Source organism: Eublepharis macularius, chromosome 14 (genome assembly GCF_028583425.1).
Source record: "Eublepharis macularius isolate TG4126 chromosome 14, MPM_Emac_v1.0, whole genome shotgun sequence".
In the NCBI taxonomy this organism is placed as follows: domain Eukaryota; kingdom Metazoa; phylum Chordata; class Lepidosauria; order Squamata; family Eublepharidae; genus Eublepharis; species Eublepharis macularius.
In genome coordinates this window covers 40173935-40189722 of record NC_072803.1, presented here as the reverse complement: position 1 = coordinate 40189722, position 15788 = coordinate 40173935, and the positions used below count along the sequence as shown (strand labels likewise).

The window sequence follows — 15788 nt, the reverse complement described above, 5'->3', positions numbered from 1 at the left end:
CATTAAAACAGATCCATGGGGCAAGGTGGTCAGCTACCAGATGAAAACAGTCGGGGGGGGGGACAGGACACTTCCCCTCTTGACAGGAGGCCGGTTTTGTGGCCTGCCCAGCTCAACCCCCCATACTACATGGGGGAACTGCAGGCCTGGTGGAAATGTGGGCCTGGGTTTCCACAGACAGTTTCACCAGGTTGGGACCAGGACAAAAAAAGCCCTGGCCCTGGTTGAGAGAAGGCGAACCTCCAGTAGATGTTTGTCTGCCAAATGGAGCAGCCTCTGGGGAATGGGGAGAGGCAGTCCTGCAGGTATGCTGGTCCCAGTCCGCTAAGGGCTTTAAAGGTTAAAAGCAAGGCCTTGAACCTGAAAGCCAGGGCAGCTTTCAGTGAAATTCCACTGAAAGCCAGTGCAGCTGGCACAAAACTGACTGGAACGGAGTCTCGGTCAGAATGTGCGCCACTGCATTCTGGACCAGTTGAAGCTTCCAGAGCAGACCCAAGGGCAGCCCAGCATACAGTGGGTTGCAGTAGTCCAGCCTGGAGGTGACCGTTGCACGGATCGCTGTAGTTAGGTCATGGGCTGAGGGATAGGGAGCAAGTTGCCTGATCTGACTAAGATGACAGAATGCAGATTTGGCAGCTGCCGTGACCTTGGCCTCCACTGACAAGGAGACATCCAGGACCACTCCCAAACTCATCACTGGCACAGGCACCAGCAGCGTCCCATCAAGGGTTGGAAGATGCTAACACAGACTGGGAGAAGCTGAAACAATATCTGGAGAAGAAGTGGGAGGTGGGAGGAAAACTGTGGCAGTTTGAGAACTACTGAAGTACAATAAAAGTATAAAAGAGAGGGGTGACTTTACCGGGGGAGGAAGAGAAATGTGAATTTATAAGCAGTTAGATTAATTAATTGATTGAGATATATATAGATATGTAAAGGTTAATTGATAGAATATTGATAGAGAATAATTAACGGTTTAAACATGAGGATTGAGTAATTAACAATATTTTTTTTTTACTTGATAAGACTTATATGCACCAAACTGAATGTATAGAAGAGTTAAAATGACTGACTATGTGATGAGTTATATAGAAATACTATAAAAAGAAGAAATGATTAATATAGAGAGAACAAATCAAATTGTTTGATTTAAATGTGGGAAATTTTTATGGTTTATGACATACAGAAATATTCAAAACTGGAAAATGGGATAAATTGTTTATCTAAAGAAGTATAGTTTGGATGTTTAGTAAGTAAAAGAGTTAAAGATGTACTGCTTAATATAATGGAGAATATATATTTGTTTTAGATAGAGGAAATTAATAGAAGTAAGGGAAAAGGGACAGAGGGTGGGAAAGCTGTTGGAAGTCAACAAAAGGGGGGGAAAGGGAGGGGGTTAGAAACGAAAAATTAGGGGATAATTGAATGCAATGTAATGTAAAAATATTAATGTTCTAACCCAATAAAAATTTTACAAAAAAAAAAGGGTTGGAAGATGCTTTAGGCCCCGACATTAATGTCTCTTGTGTAGTATGCCAGGCAGACTCGTATAGCTTAGATGGTGCTGGGCGAACTTGAGAGCCAACCATCAACAATTTATTTAGGGTATTTACATACCACCTCTCCAGAGACAGCTCAAGGTGGCTCAGAAAATAAAAACTATCCAATTAGAAAGGGCAAAGGAGGTCAGTCATCCTCTTAAGTACCTAAGAGGATCATACACTATATTAAAAATTGTTTCCAGTGATGATACCAGTATGACACAGCAAAGCTTCCAGTACACTTAGAAATGAAAGGCTGGTCTTGCAAGCCCACATGCAGAAATGCCATTACAAATTTCAGTGTGTATGTGCACTGGCAGCGGGCTGGATTCTGAGCAATATCTGACTGTCTGTTCTTGGACATAGTGAGATTCAGTTCCTAAAGAGACAGTGTATTTTAAAAGCATTTGTTCTGATTATTTTTACACCACTCATAAATATTTGCAGCAATATTATCTACACAGTCACTGCCTAAGCAAAGGGATTTGTATCTTTGGCATGCATAGCTAGTGCACAGGCCCAAAGTACTGAATATTACAATGGTTTACAATAGTGTATAGAACCAGTATGTTAGGTAGCACTCCTGACACAGAACCCCTTGTGGTCTGACACGTAGGGGAGAGCAACACTGTGGCAGCAACAATGATTATCACTCACCCCTCCCCCGACCACAGGAATTCAACTACAATGATGAATTGTGCTTTTCAGCCCCATTCTCTTCACCACGCACCTCAATATTACATACACAATATCTATTTCATTGATTTATTAATTTAAATACAATATTTTATAACTTAGGAGGAATACGGTATCTACAAAGGGTTTTACAGTGCACAGAAAGTGCATTTACACATTAAAATAGAATTTGAAACTATCTACAAAAGCAGGCCTTCCTCTCAACCAGGATGGTTGGGTTTAAACGGGATGACGTACATTAATTTTAGGAGGATTTACACATTACCTTGAGATAGCTGCTCCTGACCCATTCCAGGCAGCACATCTTTTACCCATGTGGTTAGGTCAAACTGTAGGTTTACAGAGGAGTAACTATGGGAGAAAGCAGCGATCACTTCAGTAAAAAATAACCAGGCCTTTGACTTCCTTGAATAGCAGTTAAAAGAAACTGCCAAGCAATTGTATTCAGGAGAAATCCAGGAGTGGTAGCTTTGGACTCTTCTTTCTGCTGTAGCAGAAGATACTAATTTCACCAACAGAACTGAGCCTAGAAGAGCACAAAGCTTGTAGTGCCACCCAAACCACAGTTACACCCTTCTAGGTCCACTGAAGTCAATGGGATTAGAGGGGTGTACCTCTGCTTAGGATGGAACAGTTAGAAGCTCAAAAAGAACCATTTATAGCTATTCCTCTTAGGCATCTGCTTAGCTACTCAACCCTACTCCAAGTTGTAAGTTTATTTAACCTTCCAAACTGTAGGTAAATTCCTTTATGGACACATACATGTCAAGTTCTTTAAGCACAGATCTAGCAACAAAACACCACTCAGAGCGAGAAGAGCAATACAAGCTCACTTTATCATATTACTGTGTTGCTAAGTAAAGCTGAGCCCTACAGCAGAAGTCTTTGAAATCCAAAGATATCAAGGGTAACTAGAGAGGCAAAGAAACAAGCAGAAATCTGATACCTTGTCTTGGTTCCAAATGCTACTGTTTATACTTTAGGATATAGTTTGTAAACCACATGGTTCCAGCAAGCACCTGGCTAATTAGATATGACATGACCTCATCTAAATCATGAAAAGGTGCCATGTGTATCTAGTCTCCTGGACTCAGGTCTTGCATGACGAGTTTACATGAGCGCAAAGCAATGACACAAAGCTCTCACTGACTCTGCAACGTTCTATGTGTGGTCCCTTAAACGTTTTGCCATTAATCTACTTCTAATCTCTTCCCTAGTTTGAGGGTTTTCAGTACAACAGAAAGGAGTACAGATATACAGAAGTGAGGAATTGTTTGACCAGACTACTTTTCAGGGTAATTTCTAGAGAAACCTAGAAGCACAAGAGACTAAAAGCACAGAAGGTGGTTTTTTTTAAAACTTACAGAAAAGTAAAGTGAAGCTCATAAAAAGATCGATGTCACAAGTCCAAGTCACAATGGGCAGAAGAAAACGAGGGCACATAGAAAGCTCCTCCTCTTAGAAAAAAACAGAAGCAAAAGCTGGTGAGGGAAGCACAGGTCCCAGACTGCAGCAGAGGAACTACCATTGCTGATGCCATGGGTCAGCGGTAGGGGAGGTGGCAATCCATGAGAGGGGCAGCCAAACTCTGACCTTGCACTGTACTTAACCAGGCCCACGCCAAGTGAAAGCCCACTTTAAAGTTCCTTAAAAGCCAGAATGGAGGATTGGGGGCAATATTTGACCTAGGCCAGCCCATGCAGAAATGCTCCCTGCCTCCTTCTTCACATGACTGTTTGTATCTCCATGCATTCAGGTGGAAGTGGTCCAGTGAACCATTTCAAGATCCTGCTGGTACTGGAAGGTTTTGTTAGTAGCGTCTTAACTTCAAATATCCTGTGAGTATCACCAACCCTGTTGGAACTCTTTACCCAGCTGATTTTGATCTTCTAGGGTTGAAAAAGGTTTTCACTTGGCCTCTTGGTGGGCAAGCAGCTAAGGGGCATTTGTTTGCGAAACAAGAGTCTGAGCTAGGAAGTGGTAGCAGAAGCAGAAGGCAAAGCTTCAGAAGAGAGGCTCTTTATAAAAGTCTCCACCTGTAGAAAAGGGAAAGGCATCAAGAGATTTGTGTCCGGACAGCCAATACCACATTCGCTTCAGGCAATAAAAGGAACTAAATCAGGCAAGCTGAAAACTTGCTGAGCTACACTTAATGTGTAAATGTTTCTAGCAAAAATCAGAATGATTTTACCTGTCTCACAAGTCTCCTCTGCTCATTTGTGTCATCCTCAAAATCCTTGGTGACATCAAGCATCAAGACTGGAGCATTTCTTAGGTTTTCAAAATGGATCCTGAGAAACCAACAAGCAACAAATGAAAATCCTGAGCATCCAGCAGAAGCAAAGCAGGCACAAGAATTCCGCAATACACATGACACAAGAACAATGAAATATGCCCACAGAGTTCAGTCAGTCAGATTTATTTACAGTTAATAACCAGTACAGACTTGTAAAAAACATAAGTGAGTATCATACACAAAATACACCACTTTATAAAAATAATTATATAAATATATTAGTATATAAAAACTTGACAATATAAGTACAAAAGTGTGGGCTTTCAGGGTTAGAAATAAAAGCAGATGTTACTCCTTTGCACATTACCTGCGGATTCTACAAGCCGCAGCTAAAAATCTGGCACTAGCCAATGTGATCTGGGAATCGGCACCAAACAGGAGTTTATTAATTTGCTCTGTGTCAGGGAGGCTTGAAAGCTTCTTCAATGCAGGTTGGATATGTTTTATACGTATTTCGTGGTAGAACTTACAAGCAAGCATGATGTGCTCAATTGTTTCTACTTTCCCTGCCTTGCATGGACAAACTCGCTCAGCCATTGGGACCTTCTTATAACGGCCTCCAAGTACTGCAGATGGGAATGTATTACATCGGGCTAATGAGAAAGCAGCCCCACAGAGTTCTATTACACAAGGACAGGATGGGTTTAGAAGAAGAAGGGTTGACTCTGATGATCCTTCAGAGGACTCTCTTGTCCTGAAGTGCCATGAAGACTGAGAAAGGCATCTGGGGTGCCCACTAATTCTCCTAGCATGGTTTAAGACTATTGCATTGTCTTTATCCTAAGACTGGCTCAAGCGTGGAGTTCACCAGACAGATTCAAACATATTGCTATTTCTCAGCCCATACTTCCACATCAGGAAAACCACTTAAGTAAAGTTTATTGTATTCTATACCTAAAATTGGTGCATGGCAGGGACTGTGAACCTCAGCATTCAGTTTAAAGAAAGATTTTAATCCTCATGACAACAACACTGGTAACATCTCCTGAAGGCATCAGGAGTGTGGAACTGCCACAACCTACTTATTCTTCCTCCCATTTGTCTTCCTGAAACCCTCCCATGACCACACCCCCTAACTGCCATCATTATTGGTCAAGTATCTCTTCCCACCACCCAAATGTTCCAAATGTTGGGAAACCATTCAAATGCGTTTGGAATTATGCATGAGAAGTGAGAGCAGACCCTGGTCAGATTCGACCTGAGATAAATGCAGGTAGGATGGCCCAGTGATGGAATCATTCAGAGCCCACTAACTGTGGCTGATGAGCAATTCTCTGTGGTGGCTCCCACTCTGCAGAACAGTCTGTCTGAGTAGGTCAGGAAGAACCCTCATGCTTCGATTATTTTGCAGAATGTACAAAACCAAAAAGTTCAGGAGGACATTCTTACAAAAGTATCAGAACTGTAGCATAATGAAACACCTCCAAAGGATGTTTTGATAAGGGAATTGGATTGTAGTCTATTGCAATGATTGCTGTATGTACCATCTTCCCTTTGCTGCAATGCCTTCTACCTGGTCAAACCATTTTCTGCATCATGGCACTGTCATGCCTCAAGACAGTTTCTGTTCTGGGTTTTTTTGTTTGCATCCTATTGCATTGCTCATTGGACATCCTTGCTGTCTGATCAAATTCTTTTTAAACTTTGCAATTCTCCTTGAATCTCAGCGAGAACAGTGGGCTGTAAATAAAATCAAAAATAAAATAGAGACCCCCCCTCTATTCATTTCTATTCTGAACAACACCCAAGGTTCTCCCCTCCTACACTTATCTCCCCTCGCAGCAACACTAGCAAGAGAGGTCGAGAAAGAGTGCTAGTGACCCAAGGTCATTCAGGGAACTGACTGGAGATTTGAATTCAGGTTGCCCCCCCCCCCCACCGCCTCCATTCATCATCTGACTCTCTAACTACTGTACCACCATGGTTTTCTGATTACAGAAGTTGGTGGGGAGAGAGCAAAGAGGCATCAGCATGCAAGAGAACTGAACTTCTTGTAACTTATGTTGCCTGCAGATATCATATTTTTGCAGCCTGCCTAGAGATTTAGGTTTTGCATGGTAGATGGACAGATAGTAGTTCACGTGACCATTACTCTGCTGCAAACTCTGCCCATTTACGTTGTGAAGTCTCATGATGGAAAGGGCCAGGATTTGTGACCCAGAACAGATAAGAACAGGAGCCTCTTGGTACTATAAAACAGGCCTCAGTAGCGGACAAAGCATAGCGTTGCAGGACTGAAGTCTTCATACGCATGAAGCAGTTGGCCCAATCACAGGTGCGCTGGCCGCTTCCAGCCAAATTCTACTACTCACTTTGTGCTTCTCGTCCGGAGCCAGTTTTCATGTTGTAAGTGTAGCTGCTCCAGGTAGCACAGCTGGATCTCCTTCTCCTCAGGCCTCGCTCTTCGTCGCAACCTCTCTAGGCACACCTGAAAGGAGAAAAGGGGTGCCTGCTAACCAGCCCTCCATCACTTTAAAGTCAGTGTTCCCCACTTAAGAGTGGATGTGTGCTTCACTTATGATTTTAAAAAATGAGTCATTTTGAGATTCCATAAAAAGAAGAAACACTTTGAGCTTCTTTTTAAATCACCACTGTGGGCAAGCTCAGAGCAGCAACACACGAAAAGACAACATCCTCTGGGCGAAAGTAACCGACTGACAGAGTCGCCCCTGATGCAGACACATCACAATATGATCAATCCCCTCGCAGAAGCTGACTGGAAAGAGGCAAAGCCAGAACTAATCTTGGCAGGCTCCTTTTTACATGGAAAACACAAGCTCACATGAATCTTTACGTAATATGTTCTTGCAGCACACAGTTTGAGAATTATTTTAAATGGCAGGGGAAAGGACAAGAGTGGTTTGACATGCCTGAGGGGAGAGTGTTCATGAGCTGGACACACTATCTGAACCATTCACTTGCTAGTCCCAGAGAATAAGACTCCACAGCAAAGCCCAAAGCCTCAACCAAGAGGCCAGAAGCACAGACCGGATTGATTAGCATCTCCAAGGTCAATCAAATGAGACCATTTGGAAAGTGATTAGCAGTAGGTAAGTCCAGCTTGTGGCAAAGAGCTACGGGGACAGATTAACTCCATTGCCTGCATTATAGTCCTGCCATTCCAATGGGGCTTTTCAGTTCAGTCCAGGATGTTCACTGCTGCATAACACTCCAACCTTTTATCACTTATTATGGTCTCAACAGATCAGTGACTTTCAATGTCTATTGTTTCTTAGCCTTAGGCTTTCTCTATGCATCCGAACAAAATATCACAGATGCAAAGAGAACAAGATTAAGCAGAAGCAAGTGATAAAGCAGAAAAGCGTTTGGAAAAGGTTCTAGGAAGGACTGTCTGAACTAACCTCAGTACAAGAGCAGCCTGGAAGCAGTGGGGAAAAGACAAGATAGAGAAGGTGGCAGTTCATGAGAGAGAACAGAGAGGAGTCCAACTATCAGCAACCTTTTTCTTGCTCTGTTTCCCCTCCCCCCCCGCCGCCCCTGCAGTCCCACTGACACATGGCAAGTTGACTGCTGGAATCAAGGGACCCATGTAGACAAGTAGTTACAGGGATTTAGGGGCTGCATAGAGAAGGGGAGAAATTGCCCTTTTCTCCCTCTTCAGTCAGCACATCACTAACAGCAGAGGAAGGAAGGGTGATTTTGTCCTCTTCTCCCACCCCCCTTTCCATTGACAGATCACAGGATACAACTTCCCAAGAATGTGACAAAGGCTCCAACCTTGCAACGATTTTGGAGACTCTGTAAAGAGGACTTGTGAATGAAGTTGTGGTCTGCTTAGTTTTACCTGCTTTTTTGAGATTCAAGACGTTTGTTTTCGATGTGATGTGCCTTTAAGCCCCATTGGTCAAAAAAAAAATTAGGAGAGACTTCTCTGTGTACTGAGAGAGAACGGAGGGCAGTTTGTATTTCTCTTAAGGAAAAAAAGCAAGCCTTGAATGCAGTCAACACACAAACAGGCCAGCCTCTGGGTACTTTTTCATGGTTACCTCAGGAGGTGCCCAGAGATAAAGGAAGCCATGGAGTGCAACTCGGTCCCCAAACGCTTGCAGGAGGAAGGTATGCCAATCTTGGTAAATTATCCACTCAATCTCTGCCAAGTGCCCAATCTCAAACAGATTCTTTGCAAAGACATACCTGGGTTGGGGGGGAGGAGTGGGGGGAAGAGACAGACAATCCAATTAAGTTTCCCTGAAGTACTATCTCACCATTTTGGCAGAACAAAGAGGTATGCCATCAAACCATATTTACATTCTTGGCAATATATTCCTTTCAGTTGCATGCCCCCTTCAGTGAAAATATCAGACCCCAACCATCCCACTTCCAGTATTTAAGTAGAAGCCTTCAAACACATTTTCGGACCCAAGAGCCCCCTACAACCTCAACCTGCAACATGGAACAAACATCTTTAAGTTATAAGACCGCATGCCTCTCTTCCCATCTTCATCAGTCTCCAAAAAGTACAAGGAAGGAGGGAATGAAAGGCAGTACCTTGGGTAATCAGCCTTTGGCCAGAGCACCTTTCTCCTGCCTTACTCCCTGAAAAGTTTGGAAACTTTATCTGCAGAGACTCTTTTCCATGCTGGCTTGTCTGATTATTTATGTCATTTATAGTCTGCCTTTCTCATGGAGACTCAAGGTGGATTACACAGTGTGGGATTAGTACAGTTAATATCAAGAACATTTCCATAAACAATGCCATAGGGTAAATAGATACAAGTTCACAAAGACATAGCATTAGCAGGAATCCAATTCAACATAGTGGTGAGGTCTATAGTCCCTAACTTATTAGCGGATCATCTGAGATCCCCTCCCTACAATTCAGCCTTCCTATCTCAGTAAAAAGCCTTTTTGAATCATTCGTTTTTGCGTTGTTTGTGGAAAGCTAGGAGAGAGGGGGGCTCTCCTGACCTCCTCAGGCAGGCCGTTCCACAGGGTGGGGGCCACCACAGAGAAAGCCCGTGTACGGGCTGCTGTTGATTTCGCCAATGTGAAGGACCGACATGGATCTCAGAAGATTAAATGACATTGTCCAGGCCGGGTTCCAGCCAAACCTCCTGGTCGTGATCACTGCCTTGTATTACAGGGCAGTATACAGGTAAAGCAGCATGCAGGTAGGGCCTGCTATTGTGAGCGAAGAAAATTGGGAAACTCTGCTTGCTAGCTGGGCTCATCTGCAGATTTCTGAAAAGGTTGCCCCAATAGATGCTCCTTCACAAGGATTTTCTTGCTATTGTTTCCTCAGCCTTAGCTGCCCTGGTAATAAGTTCCACACAATTAATTAAAATAATGAATTATGACAGAAAAGAAATTATACTGCCTTCCGCTCATTAAAGTGGGGCATTAATATGCAAAGAGAACAAGTCAAGGGACAATGTAATTTTTTTTTAAAAAAGAGAAAGAAGATTTGTTAGATTTTCACCCTTCCATTATATAAACTTCTCATCAGAATTACTTGAGATATTCATCTTTAGTATTTATATCATCATTGAACTCTCTTTAATGGCGTTGTTACAAATATGTTAAGAACTGATAGATAAACTCTAAAGTCATTATCTGCTTTTATTTTAATACTTTAAGTTCAGAAATACAATTCATTCATTCCCAAATAGGGATATGTTGATCCCTGGTAAGTTTGAATTGGAATTGGTAGTAGTATTGTCTGGTTTAAAAGAATTAGTGGGGAACATTTACCAGCTTTTAAGACAAGTTATAAAGCAACAGAAGAATGATTCTTATTTCTCTGTTTTGCCAAGCAAAGAGGAATGGGTTTAGAGAAAGTGTAAAGGTATTTCATAAATATTAAAACAAATGAGAGGGTTTTTGGAAAATTACGTTCTTCCCATATGTGAAGCACCTATATAAACTGACTCATGTGGCTGTTGGTGCTGTCAAGCATTAATCACCGATTTTATTTATTTTGGAAATGGTGACTAATGGAAACAGACTTGGAACATTATCAGAGACATGATGGAATATGACATCCCACTGGATCATGAATCAGGGCTTTGGGGCTATTTAAAAAATATTCCTAGGGATGACATGATGCTTTTAACACCAGCAAGGATGTAGATATCACCTTCTGTACTACCTCTTATGGGCTGGTATAAGAAAATATAGGCTGTCATTCTTTCAACAAAATCGACTGAGTCTAAAAGAGCAACCAACAGAAAAGTCATATATTTGTTGAAAGGCAATTTTGTTCACTGGAATAATAACAACAACAACATTCAATTTATATACCACCCTTCAGGACAACTTAACACCCACTCAGAGCTATTAACAGGTTAGTGCCATTATTATCACAACAATTGCCCTGTGAGGCGGGTGAGGCTGAGAGAGCTCTGAAAGAGCTGTGACTGACCCAAGGTCACCCAGCTGGCTTCAAGTGGAGGAGTGGGGAATCAAACCCGGTTCTCCAGATTAGAGTCCCGCTGCTCTTAACCACTACACCAAACTGACTCTCTGCATTTGCAGTTTGCTGTCTCTAAGTTTATTGTTTATTTTATATATATGAGAACAGGATTTTTGTACCATACCTATCACTGTACACAGATCTCTCAAAAATCTGCACAAGTTCCTGGGTCATCAAGGGCTTCATTGACAGAGGCTGCAGCTGTGCTTTGAACCGACTGAGACATGAGTAGGTCTGGAATGTATAGGACCATCTAGATGGCTCCCTGTAGAGCCTTTGAAGCAAGTTTCCAAAACTCTGAGAAGGCAAGGCCTGATGGGGAATGACAAAGATGTATGTTTAAGAACAAGCTTCCCTAAAATAATGAGGGGAAAATATATCAGGGATGGGTTCTGAGGCATCTTGGGAGGGGGCTGCACTAGTAGGAGCTATTTTAGCCATGCTAAAATTCTGATGCAAAGCCTTCTTATCGATGACCACTGGAACATGGCCCTCAATGCAAAACAAAATACCCTCTTTCTCCCTGACTTAAGTAATGAAACAGAAGCCTCTGATCCACATCAACAGAGATGGAGCAAAAGTTCTGCTTTTAGGATGTCAAATCCTGTAGCTTCAAGCAAAACTGTCAGCAAATTGTCTCAATGATTCTTTCACTACCCTCAACTCTTGAGCCTTTCTACCCAACTTTCCCCCTTCAAATCTCTCCTCAAAACGCACCTTCTTTTGTCCTTCCTGACATTGTTCAATGCTGAAAATGAACACTATAAACTCCCTGTGGGGAAAAGGATCTACAAAGTGTCTTTTGCTTATATGGTCAAGTGTCCTGTGCGTTGTACATGACAAACATTTCCATAAAATAGTTTAGTCATGACAAAATAGAGAACTAGGCCAAGGCAGAATCAGTCAACCAAAAGAGCAACACAGAGATTGCTTATATTGAGTGCATATATAATACAATACATCTTTAAACTGTCCTAATTTCTACAGGCTGAACCTGTATATGCTAAACAATTCCAGATGATGTCCCTCTCAAAATGCTTCAGCTGTGAAATGCCAATGGAAAACCACCCCATACTTACAATGAAGGACTGCTGTTTGACTGGTCAAAAAGTTGCAGTCAGTGCCGATGAAGTATTTTTAAAAGCATTAATTTGATTAAAACAACAAAAAAGATACTGTAGTCACAAGCAGAATTGAAGTTTAAGCTATTTACAAGAATACTTTAAACTGTAACTGTGAAACAATGAAATCTTTTAAAGGATTATTACATTTTTAACAGGAAATATTTGTATAACTGTATTTATTCCCCACTTTTTCTCTCCAACGGAGACTCAAAATGGCTTACATCATTCTCCATTTATCTTCACAACAGCCTTGTGAAGTAAGTTAGGCTGAGTGTGACTGACCCAAGGATACTCAGCGAATGTCCATGGCAGAGTGGAGATTTGAACCTGGGTCTCACAGATCCTAGTCTGACACTAAGTGCTGAAACACACTGGCACGAGCAATTCCCTAAGCAATTTTTTTTGCTAGCTTTTACCGCAGAACACCAGAATTATTCTACAGATTCCATTTAAAAGAGAATAAATTTAAACTGGAACAAAGCTAAAATAAAAGTAACTATTTAAAAACAGGCTGATTCTTCCTGTTTGGAAGCAGTAGAAGGGAAGTAAGTGAAGCTGTGCTACGCTGCCAAGGTTGCCCCTTCCAGCTGTAGGAAAATCTGCCCTTGTTCCTACCCTTGCTAATGAATTACACTGAAATGAGATTTAAAAGCTAAACTGACATCCTGCACAGCAAAATCCCCATCTTGGCATCCTATCTGACAATATTTGACAATGGTCAAATAACGGGCTATCAATTGACAGAATCTAGCAAGTCAACTGATGGATATGTCAACCCAAATGCAACTAACTAGGCAATTAGCTGTAGTTCTGTCAAAACAGTCAATAGTAAACACGTTGCTCCAGATTTCTATCTAGCACTAGTCTTGTGTACTAGCTAGCATTCAGCTGTGTGAGGATAGCAGAAAATAGCACAAGATCCCAAATTACTCTGGTCTCATACACTGGAACCATTGTAATGGCATGGTAGCAAACTTTTAGGCTGCTCAGAATTATTGTACCAATAGGAAAGATGACATCTGTGCCATTCACAGGCTTGCATTCCTAATAACACCAAAGGAATGCAAAGTATTGGATTAGAATGCTCACACGCATTGGAAGTTTTGCACTTTAGTTCTCACCTGATTGGAGTGATCCGCTTGAACATTCTGCCATTTGGAAACTGGTTCTGTAGTCATGTGCCATTCTGGAAATGCTTTTTTCAGCAGCCTTACAAACGTGGATTTCCCTACAGCTATAGGGGGGAAAGTCCATTAACCAGCATCTCTGTTTTAGAAAGAAGGGTCGCCATAAGATAAGCAATAATAAAAAGGAATGACATGCAGTACAGAAAGCTCCAAGTTCAGATCTCCCCTCAGCCATAAACCCAGTCAGTCAGTGTTCTCTCAGCCTCACTTGTGGATAGCCATACAAACCAAATGCAAGAACCATAAAATCATACACATGAACCATTTGGAAATACATGCAAGCAATCACTACACGGTATTAATGTATCACTGCAACCATTCCTCTTCCCACAGAGAAGCCTCCACTTGAATGTGTGCATCTTCCAGATGTGGTGTGTGCTCGAGAGAAATTCTGGTTGCCAAAAGGGGTGAGGTAGAATTGAAACAGAGCCCACAGAAAGGAGCAAGCTGCAGGTCTCCTCAAACTGACAGACCATCTTGTCCCAGTGCTGTAGGGCTGCCAACTCCGGACTAGGAAATTTTTGGAGATTCGGGGTAGAGCCTAGGTTTTGGCGACGGGCTGGAGCTCAGCAGGGTATAATGCCATAAAATCCAACCTCAAAAGCAACCATTTTCTCCAGAGAAACTAGTCTGTCACCTGGAGATCGCTTTTAATTCCAGGAGAGCTCCAGGCCCCATCTGGAGGTTGGCAAGTCAAGGTACAGTTCAGCCCTCTGAAGAGGGTGACTCCGAGTATGTGCAGAATGCACTTCTCATTACCAAGTCAAGAAGAGTCGATCCTCCCCCCAGCCCTTACCGATATTTCCCTCGATGGACAGTTTCTTGGCGGCCTCCATGCACAAGCCCCGCATCCCAAGCATGTCGCGGCGCCAAGCAAGCCGGCGGACCCACTCACCCGCAACCGACAAGCGCCCGATCGCCGGAATCCACTGCGCTGGCGCGGCCGAAGGCGCTCGTCTCCTTCCGGAGCAACGGCGTCCGAGGGCTGCTGTTCTCTTGGTCCGCCCTATAAACTCGGTCACAGAACGCCCGCTCGGACTCGGCAGCCATTTAGGGGGCAGAAGATTCTAAACAGCCAAGCTGCATCCTGGGTTGCTAACTCTTTGTTTGGAAATTCCTGGAGGTTTGGGGGTGTAGCCTGGGGAGGGTTTGTGGATGGGAGTGACATCAGCAGGGTATAATGCCATAAAGTCCCCCCTTCAAAATTGCCATTTCCTCCAAGATTGATGGCCGAGGCAGGGAGCTTCCCTGGATGATTTTTGCACGCACTCAGATTCTCGTTTTAAACTGTGCTGCAGGCTGTGCAAAGTTACACAAGCTGAGGGCCAAGCTACAAGTGACGAATGACACTTGAACAGCAAGTGTATTTCTCCCTGTTCACTTGCCCTCCACACAATCCACTTGCAGTTCAAGTGTCACTTGTCACTTGTAGCTTGGCCCTTAGTTAATATGTGTTATGTGCCGTCAAGTCGCCTCCGACCTATGGCAACCCTATGAATGAAAGACCTCAAAAACGTTCTGTCATTATTAACATACTCCTGCAAACTGGAGGACGAGGCTTCTTTTATTGAGTCAAGCCATCTCGTTTTAGGTCTTCCTCTTTTTCTATTGCCTTCCACTTTTCCTAGCATTATTGACTTTTTCAGAGAATCTTGTCTTCTTGGTATCTGCAGGTGCTAAAAGATCTCCAGCGTGGACACTAAGCACGTGTTGGCAACTTGCTGTGCAGCCTAGACAAGATCCCAACCTTATGCAAAGTCATAAAGAGAAATTCTTTGCCTTGCCAGTGTCTCACTTTAATCAGGCCTGTAATGATGTGTGTGAAGCACTTTGAACAGTTTACTGACTTATATAAACGTTATTAAAACACTTTAGATTAGTGTGGCACCTTAAAGACTAACAGATTTAATGGGCTAAAGCCTTGCATAGGCAGGAGCCTACAAAAGCATATGCTACAATTACATCACAATTCTAAGCAGAGATGCACTCTTCTAAGCCCAGTGACTTCAGTGGATGTAGAAGGGTGTGGCTTTAAATTTTTTATTTTATTTTACTTCATTTATACTCTACCTTGTCTCAAATGGAGATCCAAACCAGCTGCTCGCTTCCATTTTATCCCCACAATAAGGTCACCAAATGAGCTTTTCTGGCAGAGTGGAGATTTGAACCTGATTCTCCCACATCTTAGCCCAAGATTCTAAGCACTATACCACACTGGCTGTCATCTTACCTTTCCTTAGAATGGCACTGCTAATCTGCTGCTTTTAAGGTATCACTTTAGGTTACAGTAGACTAACTCAAATACTCTTCTAAAATGTATCCTTAAATAGTATAAGTAGATGTAGAAAGATTAGAAAAGTTGTGTTTCTTTTGAAATGTGGATTTTCCCCATTCTCTGAATTTTGAATTCTTTGGTGATGCTAATGTAACTTTCACACTAAGATGTTTTGTCTACAATTCCCATCATTTGTGCACTTGATTTTAACAGATAATTCAGATGGCATTATTGGC

The 15788-nt window shown here is 42.5% G+C and overlaps 1 protein-coding gene across 3 annotated transcripts; it reads right to left on the bottom strand.

Moving 5' to 3' along the window:
• Window positions 1-2292: 2292 nt before the first annotated feature.
• DGUOK (deoxyguanosine kinase) lies at window positions 2293-14197 on the bottom strand. Of its 3 annotated transcripts, none has more exons than XM_054997793.1 (7): window positions 14173-14197; window positions 13212-13324; window positions 11091-11278; window positions 8541-8688; window positions 6846-6961; window positions 4429-4528; window positions 2293-4273 (listed from the first exon to the last, which is right to left on the bottom strand). In XM_054997793.1, the coding sequence occupies exons 2-7, from the start codon at window positions 13266-13268 to the stop codon at window positions 4208-4210; spliced, it is 675 nt and encodes a 224-aa protein (XP_054853768.1). In that variant the 5' UTR covers window positions 13269-13324; window positions 14173-14197; the 3' UTR covers window positions 2293-4207. The 3 variants fall into 3 exon arrangements, with proteins under 3 accessions (XP_054853768.1, XP_054853766.1, XP_054853767.1); XM_054997791.1 differs by having other exon boundaries at window positions 14074-14193; XM_054997792.1 differs by having other exon boundaries at window positions 2293-2588; window positions 14074-14193.
• Between the last annotated feature and the right edge of the window lie 1591 nt (window positions 14198-15788).